At 40.2% G+C, this 15357-nt stretch overlaps 1 protein-coding gene across 1 annotated transcript in view; it reads right to left on the reverse strand.

The window, feature by feature from the left end:
• Positions 1-934: 934 nt before the first annotated feature.
• LOC118815290 (prospero homeobox protein 1-like) overlaps positions 935-15357 on the reverse strand; it is a 37416-nt gene continuing 22993 nt past the window's right edge. Inside the window, exon 5 of the mRNA XM_036581308.1 lies at positions 935-1679. Coding sequence (XP_036437201.1) covers positions 1494-1679 — 186 coding nt within the window. The 3' untranslated portion in view covers positions 935-1493. The remainder of the gene's footprint in view (positions 1680-15357) is intronic.

The following is a 15357-nucleotide window of genomic DNA, read 5'->3' on the forward strand; positions in this document are numbered from 1 at the left end:
TATTTTCAATCTTTATTAAATAAAATCCAATGTCATTGCCTCCACTGAACAACAGTTAAGTGCATTTTTTTAAATTCATATCCATACAGTACAAACTTTCAATCGTAACATCCAGAAAAAAAAGAAAATGCAAGGATTGAATTCTTATTGTGTCCTTTTCAAACAAACGTGGTTGACTTTCATCTCATAGCAATTCTGTATTCAAGAAACACCATAAAAATACTGAGCTAATTACCACACAGCAAAGAAAACACTCGCGCAGAAAAGGGCCGGAGGCCATCTACACACTCTCCCGAAACCACACACACACACACACACACACACACTCGAAGGTTCAGAATGATTCCTCTGGAATGAGAAGTGGGCTTTTTTTGCGTTTATGTTCTTGAGATGGTTGCACAGTGACGTATTTTTAGACATCTATGTCCGAACTGTGGTCATCCAAAAATTCGGCCTTGAGGAGATGACCTCCCCAGTGTCCGGCACGCAAAGAGGCGTCTATCTTAAACTGAACGAGTGCCAAGCACACACAGCATCTGAGTAAGCAGGACACAGCTGTGTGTGCGCTGGTGTTTTAAAGTCATTGGAAAATTGCAGTAGCGTTCATTTAATGACGAAAAGCATTTGTACTGTTTGTACTGTTTTCTGTGCAAAAACCAGAGAATTCAAAATCAAAAATGGCTGTGTAGCATTAAAAAAGGAAAAAAAAAGAGGGCGGGGTTATGATGTCCATTCAAATGCTTTGATTGGTGCCTTCAAAGCAGCCAAAATGTCAACCCTTGGACCCATATAAACCAAAAAAAGAACCTAGGAGAGGACCAAAGCTATTCTAGTGTGAAGTCCATTCGGGCGTACAGTCTGTAATATAGTTTTGCATATAGAGATTTACATTTTGGAATAATAATTTATTTCTTGCAACCTTATCATGAAAGGAAAACCCTCCAAGTGCCAGTCTTACCCAAGCAGGAACAACAAGAACAACAAGAACACCAACAATAATAAAATAACAATAATAATAGAAATAATAATAATAATAATTCTATACACCCTATAAATGCAATGCCCTAATCTCCAGAAAAAAAATACACACTTCAAAAACTTCAGTTTGACAAGCCCAAGTCAACTTTACATCAGTCATACTAGTTCACTGAGTTGTTTGGCTTCATTATAAGGGGTGTTGTGAGCATTTTTACCCAGAATTCCAGACAGAATGGGCAGGCAAAAGTCAAAGGGGGCCCCTACTGGGATATCAAAGTCTTTCCAAATATAAAACACAAAAAAAGTTAAAGTCAAAGACAAAGAAGAATCTCAAATTTAACAACTAGATCACCCCAGGAAAAAAGAAAAGCTCAGGAATGCTACTTCATATGCCATACATTCAAAAACAAGAAGAGAAAAAGGAGAACTGTAAAACTCGAGAAAAGAAGAAAAAAAAAAAAAGAAAGAAATTCAAATCATCATAGGAAAACAACAAGCAGACTTTTGGGAATCGTTTACTCATGGAGAAGTTCCTGGAGACAGTTGGGGGATTTGAATATCTCTGGAACTTCTGAGTCCAGCTTGCAGATGACCTTGTAGATGGCCTTCTTCCAAGAAGGGTCCACGTCTTTTCCCGCCACGATGGCGTTGAAGAACTCCCGCAGTGTGATCTGAGCCACCTCCAGGAAACGTTCAGGAACCTGCAGAGGGAAGAGGTTTAGCTTGTTATGAAAACTGCTTTTTTAATGATATGCCACAATATAAAACCCAGTGATAAGCATAACGTTTCAAATTTTGTTAACACCTAATTTGAATAGCACTTAAATAGCGACTTTGTAACAAATGCATAAGCAGTGAATGGCATATTTATAAATACTTGAGTGATATTGCATTGATATTAGGCACAATATACACATACATAAACATTATATATATATATATATATATATATGCATATCGCTGCTGAATGAAACCTTGTATCTCCAAAATAGTAACTATACAGCAGAAGGAAAAAAGACACTTTACTTTTAATGTAAATCAAAGGAACCAGAATTTTTTCCAAGTCATTTTAGGCTGTTTCTTTTAGTCCAATCATCATGAAATTTACACACAATGTAAAGGGCAATAGGCACTTTTAAATTATGTCAAAAACTGAAAAACGACAAAAATGGAGATAAAAGGTTTTCTTCCTTTCAAATGTATATATAGCTTTCAATAAAGTGCTACCAAACCAAAGCATCCTAATCCTTACTGGTAAATTAGGGCATGAGGTGCACGCACACACACACACACACACACACACACACACACACACACACACACGTATCTTATCGGGCGCTTCACTCTGGTAGACAGCCATGGGGAAATGCAGTGATATGTGGTCTTACGGCTCACACTGTCTTATTCTCACTTCCTCTAATACAGCTTTACCCACACTCTGTCTTATGGGACTTCCCAGTGTTTACACAGGCTTAAGGAACACACACCTATCGCAACACTGACACAATCAAACAAGGAGCACAGGGGGAAGTGAATACACGACAGGTGTGTGTGTGTTTGTGCGTTTGTGTGTGTGTGTGTGTGTATGTGTGTGTGTGTGTGTGGGTGTGCGTGTGTTTATGTATGTTCTTGTGTGTGTGAGTGTCATGCTCATAAATCTGAGATGAACTAACGACCTGCAATAAGGTAAGCAGTGGAAAGCAGAAGAAGTTAAAAGCAGAAGTTAGAGGGGAGTAGCCCGGCTCCTCTGTTCCCTCTCCACTGTATAACATCTCCATAAACTCTCACATCCCTCACAAACGAAAATCACTGCGGCTCACGCCACTCTCAACCGAGACCGGAGAGTTCTTAAGAAGTCGGGAGTGGAATGAGCAACTGTCTGTCCACCGTGAGACAGGTGTGCTTGTGGCAGAGTCCATCTCTGACTTCATAAAGATTTGACTCAATAATGATTCTTTAAGAAAGGATTCAATATAGGATGAAATCTCAAATGTCACCATGTTTCAAATAAATGATCACTCTTTAGGGAAATGATTCAGTTCAATTTTAAATGAGTTAAATACAGTTTTCAGAAATGATTCAATACAGCATACAACCCCAGAATATCTTTAGTAAAAGGTTCAATGCATCGTAGTATCATAAACAAAATTTTGGCACAATTTGATTATATTCAGATTCTTTAAGAAACTATTCGATGCAGTATAGTATGTTGAATCTCACCATGATTCAAAGAATCATTTTAAAGAAATGATTGAATCTAGTATGATATCTCAATTTGAACTATGATCTGATTCATTTATTATTCTTTAAGAAACTATTCAATGCAGCAGGGAATCTCAAATATCTCTATGATTCAAATCAGGGAACACTCTTTAAGAAAATGATTCAATGAATCATAAAATCAAATTCCACAATTTGATTTGAGTTGATTCTTAATGAAATGATTCAATGCATCATGAAAAGTGAAATGTCAGCCATACTCAACTGAACTATTTTTCTTTAGGAAATGATTCAATCTGTTATGAATTTTTACATTTCACCTTGATTTGATTCAATAGCGATTCTTCAAGTATTCAATGTATAATGAAACCTCAAATTTTACCCTTACTCGATTCAACAGTGATTCTTTAAGAAGTGATTTAATGCTTTGGTAAACTGAAAAGTTTCACCATGATTTGTTTCAATGCAGATTCTTTCAGAAAATGATTCTATTTTACCACATTTTGAATTAATTCATTCCTGAAGGAAATGACTCATTCATCGTAAAACCTCAAATTTCACCATCATTCAATCTGAATATGATTCAGTCCATCGTGAATGATTTAATTTGACCATGGCTCGTTTTACACAGCCATTACCTTACATTCGTTAGGGGAGAAATGTAAAAAGACAATAGAAACATGATTGACTTTAGATTTAGCACTATTCAAAATAACCTAGGCCAAAAAATGTGAATCGATGTTTAAGATGCATTTTTACACCAATACTGTCTGTTTAAGAGTAAGTGGGGTCTATCATGGAGCTTGAGCAGAGGGTCCCTGGATTATACCCACCCACACACACACACACACACACACACACACACACTCATATCAAGCCAGGTTCTTCTCAAAAACATCTCTGGAGGTGACACTTTACGCTCCTAAAGGGTTGTAGATATGGCTGCAGCTAAACAATCTGTAGTGGTGTGTGTGGCACTGCTCAGCCAAGTGCCCTGCGCTCTGTGTGTGTGTGTGTGTGTGTGTGGGAGCAGACTGCACTCCTCCTGTGCCCTGCAGACACTCATCAACAGTGTTAGGACACGCCAAGGTTAGCGGCCATGCACACACACACACACACACACACACACACACACACACACGCACACACACACACCCACACACACAGAGTTGCTGCAACACTACCATCTTGGCACAGAACTGACTGCCTCACAACTCACCCAGAGTGAAGAATGGGCCGTAGTGAGCATGTATTAGTGCCTTTGTGCATGTACTGTAGGTATAGCAGTCTAGTTAAGCCTAAACACTAGAAACTCTCAATGATATTTTGCCAAAAGTTGCCACCAACATATGAGTTCCACAGATACACTTGATTGAGGGTCACCGTCCTAATATTCATAGTTTTTACTGACATGAATAAAGTGGTACTCTAGCCAACATTAAAACATGTAATCATGCCTACATCTGTTGTAAACGTGTCCACACACCTCCTACTGTGGTGAGAAGCAGAAAGTGCAACCAGCTGCTAAGGCTGAACTTTGGAGGTGTGTAAAAACATTCCTGCAGATTTCTTTAAAAAGTCTTTGGAAGCTGAATATCTTTTATGTAATGGTAGTTTTGACTGGAAATTAAATAAATGAAAGGGTGTTGAAAGACTAGAAGTGCTTCGGGGTGGATACTTAGGGGTGAGAGCTGTTTGTGTTGTTGGCTAATTCTTCAACTGAAGAATTTAACAAAGAGAAAAGTTTGATGACCAGCTGAGGACAGTGCTATATAACTAATGCTATGGACCACCACAGATTTGTTCATTAGCCTCAATATCAGTTGTTAGGTTGTTAGTGTTGTTAGGTTTTCCAGTGGTGATTAATGTATTTGCATGATGCATGCTGGGTAATGTAGTTAGAGAACAGTGATAGCCAAAAACAAGTCAAGTCAAACAAGTAATACCAAAGCATGAATTCTGTCTGTATATATATATATGTATATATATATATATATATATATATATATATAGATATATATATATATATATATATATACTATATATAGATAGATAGATAGATAGATTATATGTATGTATGGACATGTTCACAACTGTAGGTTTGAAGGCAAATATGTAGTAGACTAAGGTGAACTGAGGTGAAAGTTCAGTTTAGACTAGAGATTAGACTAGTAGGTCAATATTGGCCTGTTTTTTATGAACAGCCAAACTTTTTTTCTTCACTGATTCACAAACAAGTTCAAATTTGACCATTTTTTAGAGGCTGCCTGTAAATTTCCATGCACTTGGCAAACCCTGGCTCCGGGAGCTGGAGGTGAGCGGAGTGCCGCATTGCTAAGAATATTCCTGCATGGAATTTCTCCTGACGCTTTTACTATGAAAGGACAGCGAAATGCTGACTGCGAGGAGACGACAATGTCAAGGAGAAAAGGGTAGCGGGTATTTTAGATCCACTTGACTGAGAGAGGGAGAGGGAGGGAGAGAGGGAGAAAGAGGAAGGGAAACAAAAGGGGTGGTGGGTGGGAAGAAGAGAGGTAGAGTGGGGTAAAGAGAGAGAGTGCATGCGCAAGGTAGGGACGGTTTGGGGAGGAAACCTGAGGGGGGCGGATAGAGTGATGGAATGAAAGGTGAGAAAGACAGAGGTAGAGATAAACTGAGGGAGCGAGAGCCAGAGGAGAGCAGTGAAACAGAAGAGAAGTAGAAAAAAGGAAAGAAAGGAGAAGCTTGAGTGGGTTATTCTTGTCCTAAGCACCTTTTCATGCTCTCTCGCGGGAACATCTATACGTCTATATATCACGCAGTTGTGACTGATTGCGTGCGCACATTCGTCCTCCAGTTCTAACCGTGTTTTTTCTTTGTGTGTGTGTTTCCCTGCTGATCTCATTGGTCTGCGGTGGGACATTTGTCCCTACCCTGTAGGAATGATGTACAGAGGGCATTTGCAGCTGGGCCAAAACCGTTAAAGTGATAGTTTGGCCAACAATCAAATTTACACAATTTTACCCCAAATGTAGCCGATCAGCCAAGACACAGCTGATGTCCTAAGTTCGCTTCTTTACTTTTGGACTGAAGCTACAAAGCTAATGTTGCTAAGAAATAATGGAGGCTCAGCTGTGCAAAACACATACCTATATCATCACACACCTGCTTTAAACTGATGTAAACAGTCATGTGAAATGCACCATTCTAAAGAAACTTACAGAGTCTGTTGTGATTGTTCACAGTTGTAGTGATAGGAACCAGACGTCTGAAGTGTTTAACGCCTCTAAAAACTTCCTCACAAAAAGAATATTACTTGAAATGGTTAAGAATTTGCCACGTGATGTCTGAAACATTGATTTATAGTAGATCTGAGATCGTGTTTTGGTCTGAAACCTCACAACGTCCTCATTATCAACATAATATCTGAACTGAAGATTCGACGGTCATATTGGATATTAAATAAATGCTATATCTCACAAACGGTGGTTCCCATCACCACCACTGCAAAGGAATTTGAGTCCCATCAAACCACTTTGAATGACTTTGTTTACATCGCAACGATTGAACCATTGAAAAAGACACTAGAATTCCCTTTGAAGTCACTCAAGTAGACTTGTGTATGTGGTTTTGGCATTGTCTGACACACTGTTATCTATAAAAATGGAAAATAATTATAGACAGAATTGAGGTTTTTAGTAATGTTAACAATATATTTTCCTCATTTCTTTTACTGATCAATATTAAAAAATGCATTCATTTGAAAGAGATTACATAAAGTGTTACACTGAAACCTAAAAGTTACTCCAAACCAGCTCCTAACTTCAAACATGACTGGCTTGCTAGCTAGTGCTGCTCTTAGTTTAGGTTAGTTGCATTTTTTCAACTAGCAGTGGAACAATCCAGCTCATCATCCTTCAGGGAGCAAGTTACAAAATTTTGACAAAATAAAACTTCAGGACTTTAGAAGGGAGTTGTTTGAGTGTACAGCTGAAAAACTCAGTGTAGCATTGCTGAAACACATAAAAGCAGAGCTTTTTGCCAAGATCGTCTGGGGACAACAATGTGAGATTTTGGGCTAAACACAGGTTGGAATGTAGACAAACAAAGCCAATGCCTCGAGAAGAGCTCAAAAGAGGGTGTGATGGTGCACTTGCCAGCACAACAAGCCTATTGTTAGCTCATGGATGTAATGTAAGTTAGCATGGCTGAAAAGGCCTCAAAAACTCCAGTCAAGCATGTAGATGTGTGAAGAGTGCATTACATGAGGTCACAGTGGAAGGATGGAGTTAAATTGGCAGTCGGGTGCACAAGAGTGGATAATTTAACTACTGGTAGATCAGATATTATACTTAGTTGTGAAGACTTCTGTGAATCTTCTCCTTTTGAAAAATAAGTTCAGTTAGGTAACGACACTGTTTAAGCTAGCATGGTTTCAACTGATTTTATTGCAATCCAGCACCACAAGTTTAAAAAGTTGTCACCAGACATGTATTCCCATTAGCCAGTTAGCCTGTAGACTACTTAGCATGTTGTGTGACAGATATATGTATGGTTTATGAAGGTATGTGTCCTATTAGGTGAAGGAAAGTAATATGTAGAAATATGAAACATAAGGGAAACTTGACTGCCATTGTGAGTGCATGTGTGAAGAAAGTGAAGTCTGTGTTAGTCTGTGTTAGTCTGTGTGCATGTCTGGTTAAAGAGTCGGTTCTGTTTTCAGCTTAACACCTGTCAACCCTCCTCTGAAGTAGCACATAAACAGCTCTTAAGAGGTGTGTGGTAATGATGACGGCATATGGCACCACGCTAATATACAACATTCTTCACCCGCACACATACGCCATTCCAGTAAAACCGGAGAATCACTCACTTTACACCGAAGCAGGTGTTGGGTGAACTAATCACCGCAGTAAACCGCCTTCAAGGATGGTGTAAAATGTTATTATTTGAACCTGGTTTGACTTAAAGGGTCCATATCCTACACTTCTCTTGCATTTTATTTTTTCCTTGAAGGACCACTTATAACGCTTGTTTGGTATTATGTATCAAAACCAGTCATAATTCATTTCTACATGACCTCTCTTTATCCCTTATGATAAAACAGGCTGTTCGTGTTACTGTGCCTTTAAGATTGATACACAGTTGTATGCAAAGGTTTGGCCACCCCCAGCCAAACGACATTGTTCGTTGATTTTCTAAGTGTAAAAGTGAACAATCGTCTACAGCAAACACACTTCTGCACATTTTAATGCATGATGGCTGTTTATTTACTGAAATTAACAGTAAAATGTGGCTTGTGCAAAAGTTATATCACATTTAATATTTTTTTGTTTTAGTTTCCAATTTTTTAAACACAGCAAAGAACGGAAATTGTGCAGTAAAATTTGCTGAAAATGCCAGTAGAAGATGTGTTAACTCATTTTCAAATCAACAAAACATGTCATTTCATCAGGGACACCCAAACTTTTCCATACGACTGTATATAAATGACCTAGGTTCTGTTTGGCTGCCCTAGGTTTAGGGATAACTTTGGCATAACTTTTAGCTATATTTGTTTTTTCATGACATCACTGAAGCACTGAATTCAAAACGGGCTGATTTTGTGGTTTATTTGTGGTTTATTGTGGTTTAAACAATACTTTAAAAATGTTTACATACTGTATCAACTTCTTTTACTCCAAAAAATTGATGAAAATTTTATTTTCCATCAAAAAAACACTTCAGGCTGAAACACCCTTTATAACTTCAGCATGAATGGGTGTGGCTAAACTTCTGTAGGCTAAATAAACGGAAATATTGTTTTTTTTTGAAACTTGATTTTCATATATGGTTCATACAGACTGCACAGTAAACATTACGTCTTATGTAGCATGTAAACTTTAACATTTTTACATACTAAATTAAAGTCTTTTGCTCCGAAAAAGAAAGGAAAATTCAGTGCTCCATGATATGGCCCATTTAAAGAGCCCTGCTTCACAGATATTCTTTAACTAGATCTATGCCTGTCTTGCCTGTTTGTCTCTCTATCGCTCTCTCTCTCTCTCTGTCTCTGCTGACAGTTAGTTTTATGAGATTTGCGAGTTATGTTTCTCAGAAGAGAGACAGAAGGCTTCAGATTTCCTCTATTTTCATTAGCTAGTGGCACATTGTTCTGGCCTACCAGCGCTTTGACTCTGCCCTGACTCTGGACGAGGAGCTGTCAATCAAATTTCAATCAAAACCTGTGAAAAGAGCACCTCCTGATAGGTGCACTCGATGGTGCGTCACGTGTAGTTAAACGAAACTTTCTCTCAGATTTATGGAAGCAGGGGACAACACTTTGACACGGTCTTATTTCATTCAGGAACGTGTTTTTATTTGTTCTGCGCTGGCCAAACAAAAGCTGACCCTGAGAGATAAAGGCAGCGATGGCCTTGAAGGATTCACGGACCCCACATGCTCCGAGCGCTCCGGGTTAATCCCTAACCAATGGCCTGGGAACACGAAGCGGAAAAATTCCCATGTCAACCTGACCGTTCTGGATGCGCTGGGAACTGCCTAGGTACAGTCTCCTGGACAAGGGTGCGTGTTTGTGTCACTAGGATGACTAAACAAAATATGTAAAACTCGACATGGTCTAGCTCCAGTTTAGCCAAGCTTCTTCACTCCTTCTTTGGCCACACTCATTGTTCCTGGCACTGGACTTCAGCCATACAGCTGTTTGGATTGGTCACTGTTGGGCAATCTTTTAGCGTCAAGGCCCCTAGGCTATGAAACGCTCTACCACACTCTCTTTAACCCTTTAAAATCCTAGGCTTTTTACATACTAAGGCTTATCATTCAATATCTTCAATGCAAACTGCTCCAGCTATTCGTAGGATATAGAAATATGTAATAAAAATTTGGGCCTAATGGCAGGCCCAGGCCTTTTAAGGGGTTAAATATGTTTTTCAATCTCTTCCTTCAAAGTCTAATCTGTTTAATGGTTTTTGTTTTGGGGAAATTATGTAGTTGTTCTTGTCACATCAGTAAACTGACCTCAGGTATTAAAAAGGTGTTATATAAGCTGTGTTTATTGTTCACTGTTGTTGGAACAAAACCTCGAAACTGGTAACTTTACAGGAGAAGGAAAAAACATACTTTACTTTTAATGTACGTCAATGGAACCAGACATTTTTCCAAGTCATTCTGGGCCGTTTCTTTTGGTCCGTTCATCATGAAATTTACAGACAATGTAAAGGAGAACAGGCATTTTCAAATTATGCCAAAAACTGAAAAACATATGCATTTATCTGAAAAAGGTTTTGAGGCCTTCAGACGGCCAAAATAGATCCATCGCTTTCTCAACAAAGACTGAAACCAAGCCGTGTTTGGTCACTAGCGTCCCTATCAGCTGCAAATCGATAGTCGCGGAGGATAAGCCATGATAAGCTCTTTGTGTCACAACAGCCAAACAGTCTCAGTCTCTCTCTGTCTTTCGTCCAAGCTTCTGATAAAGCTCCCAGGCTTCCCTGAAACCAAGGCTTACAAACTATGCAGCCTTGAGGAGTCCAGAGAGAGATCTGACCTGATAGGCAAACATTTAGACTGAGGTAGCCAGACTAGCATGGCCTTGTCGCTTGCCTTGTTTTTTTTCACTCTTAAAAGCCAGTGTGAGGACATCCAGACCACGTCATCAATCTATTTCTCAAGGTGTGTGTGCACGTAATGATTGCGCTGAACCTCCAAGGATGGGGTTGAAAGGGTAGATTAAAGAAGGTGAGATGTCTCTCGCTCATTCTTGATTGCCTCTTTCTCTCCAGTATGGTTTTCCATACTGTCTCTACTGACCTATATCTTATTGTGGGGGGTGTCCAGTTCTGGCCCTGGATGACCAGCACAGTTTGGTGATTTCCCTGCTCTAATACACCTTATTTGACTCAGCTGTTAGTTCCCAGGTATTTCACAAAGCAGGATTACTCTGTGTAGCCAGATAAATCCAGCCAAAAGTCAAGTCTGTTGAATAGAACAAGAGTTGAGGTACTTTACCACTGAACAATCCTCATTCTGGGCTTAAATGAGCCAGCTTTAGACAAAAAGCCTGCTTCAGTGAGCTGGGAAATTGCCAAACTGTGCTAAACTAGCAATGCTAATTGGTCTTAGAGTCGATAAGATGTGTTGGACTCATTTGTAATTGTATGCAGACCTTTCTTAACCATCGTTCTAGCCAAATTTAGTCTCTGGTCTCCACTGAGTCTAACTCAGTCTAGTTTTAATTTTTTTTTTTCTTTTAACTTGGACTCAAGTAGCTTAAATCCAAATCATTGCATTTGTTTGTGTTTCATTTGATTGCTCTGAAAGCATTTCTCCAAAAGGACTCGATCTTGACCTGGTCTTGCCTTCAGTTTAACTCAGTCTTGACTTGGTCTAGGCCCCTTTACACTCTGTCTTGGCACAATCTCAATGAGTCATAGTCTTGGACTTCCGTTGAACTCAAAAAAGTGGTCCAAGGTGTAAGTCTTTCTCCTTTTTAATATTTTAATTGTGTGTGTATATTCATATTTACTTAAGCCAATGTCCCAGCTTCCCCCCAAATCCTTCCCTCACAAAAAACCTGCACTGGAACTGGACACCCTGTCCTATTGTTTAGATGAAAAGCATTAGCATTTAACACTAATACTGTTGTAATTTCTAAAACCTGACATGTTCCTCCTCATGCCACTTGATGCCTCAGAAAGAATTAATGCTTAATGAACTACTTATATGGTAGACTGTCAGGATTCTCTCTTAATTAATGCTTAATCAATCAAGGTAAAATCAAGCAGCATTCCTGCCCAGTGCTGGATGCCTTGTCTTCACTAGTGTACAAATGTACACACTAATAGATTCAAGTGCATTCGTAACCTCTGCCACTAGCTCTGTTCAGAGCAGATTGCTGTATAATCTGCATTACAGATGAGTCCCGGGCTCAGGAGCAGGGAGGACCCTGGGCTCTGACAGAGCTCTTGTTTTATGGCATCCTCCACATGGGGCCCAGATTGTGTTTGATTTGGGGCATGCACAGAGCAAAGCCAGGTCAGGATTCAGGGTCCCTAGGGTCAAATGGCCACAACTGCTTATAATAGTACAGAGCGAGGTGTGTGCGCAAGTGTGTGCCTGTGTGGGTGGATGTGTGTCCAAGGGTGGGAGCTGAGACATCTGGAGTCTGAAAGGAACAAGGGAAGTGTGTGGAAAGAGAAACAAAAAAGGTCAAAAAGAAGTATGTCCTGTACAGCACAGGGAATGGGTTTTAATGGGAAGAAACCTAGATGGCCTTTCACTTTTTGCACCTCAGAGCCTTTCTGCAATTCTGCCTTGACTATCTTACATACAGAGTTTCTTTCACTCCCAGGACCTACATGCATCCTTCAAATTAATTAAAAAATGAGAACTCACGATTTTGTTAATGTGTTTGCCCGTCCGTTGCAAGGTTAGAGGGGATTGAGCAGATTAGCAGAGGGCCGAGTATACAACCCTGGGGCACTCCATAGGGGAGTGGTGCATCCAGCCAGCGCTGATGGCCACCATCTTGGCCCGATCTAGTCGGGTGGAAAAAGAGATGTGGGGGGACTTGAGACGAGGCCATTGGCACCCTCTCCTGCCAAGTGTGTGTAGATCTCCTTGGCACGGACATGCACTCTGGAGCCTGGGAGGTTCTGAGGGGGAAGGTCCTTTTTTGCGTGTGTTTGAATGTGACAAGCTGTTCCTTTGCATCTCAATATCAGGACAGAGGGAAGAGCAGGTGGAACAAGAGTGAGAGAGAAAGGAAAAGAGGAGGGAGGGAGAACGGGATTGAGGAAACGAGAGGGAGAAAGAATGAGGGAGGACAGAGAAAGGATGATTAATGGAAAAAGACAAAGTTACAGCTTGGAAGGTACAAAGTGGAGTTGAGGAAAGAGGAGAGAGACAGAGGGTCTGGGTGTTTATGTGTGTGTGGTGTACGTGTGGGTTTCCTTGCAGACCTGTGTCAGGACAGCAATCTCTTTAGCAGTGACTGAGGCCACTTTAGATCAACTCAGATTAAAGCAAAGGTTCACTGAGGACCAGATCTTCCAATGTCAGCCTGAGGCGAGGGTCTGGGATAGCTTCTGCACGGTCCATAAAGCACACCAGAGTGCACAACAAGTCAAACTCTGACTCTACAAGGTCATGTCTGGAGCCGGGCTAAAAGGCCAGGTTTCACCGGCAGGTAAGGGTGTTTGTGCAATTAAAAGAACAAGTTGCTATCGCTTTGGGGACACTGTAACCCGAATCCTTAATTCGACACAATTTTTTCACCTAAAGTGCACAAAAACACACAAAAGTGACAGTCAGCGGCTACAACGTTTAAATCAGATCCTTTTGTCTTTGCTAAATGGCTTATCTGGTTCGTCTTGTCGTGGGCAATATGAGAAGAAGCAGACTACCTCATCCAAACCCATCCACCCCACCTGCCCCCATCTCTCGGGCCGCAGGGGAGAGCACTCTGGCTCTAAGTGCTTCTGTCTGGCACACACAAGACGACCTGGAGAGCGTTAGCCAAGGCGATTTTGGACTGCGGGGAAATCAGCGGTCATACACGTATGACTCTGGCAACTAAGAATGCTGACGCAGGATCAGCTTTTGCATTTTAAGTCTTAATAAATATGATGATGCAGGCTGGGAAGAGGCTGCTCCTAGATCAGCACTCTAAAGGCAAGTTTATGCTATGATAATGCTGATACAGATTGCAAACAATAAACAAATTCTTAGGTTACGTCTTAAAACATGACAGTGAGTTTAGTACCTTTGTGACCAAAGAGTCTACAACAAAGTTGTGACAGAGTCTCAGACCAAAATGTTGAAAGTTGACCATTGTTACAAGGGTAGCATTGGATTAGGCACCACTCATGGCACTGGAGATGGCACAAATGTGCCACTGTTGTCTTCTTTTACCCAGACATGAAAGGCTCCAAACTCTCCTTTACCTTTTTTAATCATGCATAATCTTTTGATTTTTGTTGATGTGAAAAATAGACAACTCAAGTGGTCATTTCCTTACGTAGTAGGCCTGTCATTGTACAATTTAGCCTGAAAATAAATGACACCAGACAATCTGCCACATAGTTTGTCCAGAATTTCATTACTATCAACTGAAGCTGAACTGCAAATGTAGTTATGTTCTTCATCTTCACCTTCCGAAACCTGTGATGAAGTGTTGGCAGTCCCCAGCACCACCCAATCTCCTCCCTGTTCCTCAGTCCTGCATCAGTCCTGCTATAGCTATGAGGGGGGATCTGGCCTTCTAGCTACAGGCAGAAGCTGCCCAGAACTCCAGCCCAAGTTCTCAGAGTTCTTCCCACTCTGTCAATCAGTCTTCCCTCATACTACCACCACCATGTTGAAAGCATGGTCTGAACTCACAAATAAACATATAAGCCTGCTGTTATCTTTACTCTGAGATTCTAAGACCAACCTGGACTTCTCTATCACCAGGATGTTAGAAATGATCCAGAACTGGAGGTTGGGAATCTTTTCGTTTGCATTTTGGGAAACTTTGTCACTTTGTCAAGAAATTAGAGCTATTTGCTAAGACAAATAGTACGTTTAATCATTTAAAAACACGTTAGCCTGATTTGGATACATAGGATATTGGGGCAATTTCCTTTTTGGCAGGTGCTACTTGGTGATTTTATTTCCATCCAGATTGTCCATGCCATGTTTTTCATCTTCCTCCTCTGAGAAACTTACAGGCTGAATTACCTACTGATTTTCTTCAAACTCCTGATCATTTTAGTCCTGTATGGATATACATTTCCATACATTTTCAGTCAGGTGCCTGAAAAAAATGTTACTAGCTGTATTTATTCTCATAGTGCACCTATCTATATTAAACACTTCCCAAATTGTGAAATGTTGGATGCTTTGGAAGATCATTTGGCCATGTGTAGTTAGAAAATATAACCCACTAGAGACTTGCTTGTGCTATAGTAATTTTATTGCCTTCTGGAAGTTTTTTCGTAAGGATATGTAAAACTTTTACTGTAGATGTTCCTCCGACAAACTAATCCAAATCAGGGTGTTAAATGCCTGCTTTGAGTATCAGAATCTGTCAAAATGTTTCTTAAATATCTGGACACCCCAATCCCATAAGAGGTGTTGTTGTTTACTCTGTGACTGTCATAAAAGGAGGGAAAAAGTGAGAGAGAGACAGCGTGGGAC

The sequence above is a fragment of the Colossoma macropomum genome, unplaced genomic scaffold (assembly GCF_904425465.1).
Source record: "Colossoma macropomum unplaced genomic scaffold, Colossoma_macropomum, whole genome shotgun sequence".
NCBI lineage: Eukaryota > Metazoa > Chordata > Actinopteri > Characiformes > Serrasalmidae > Colossoma > Colossoma macropomum.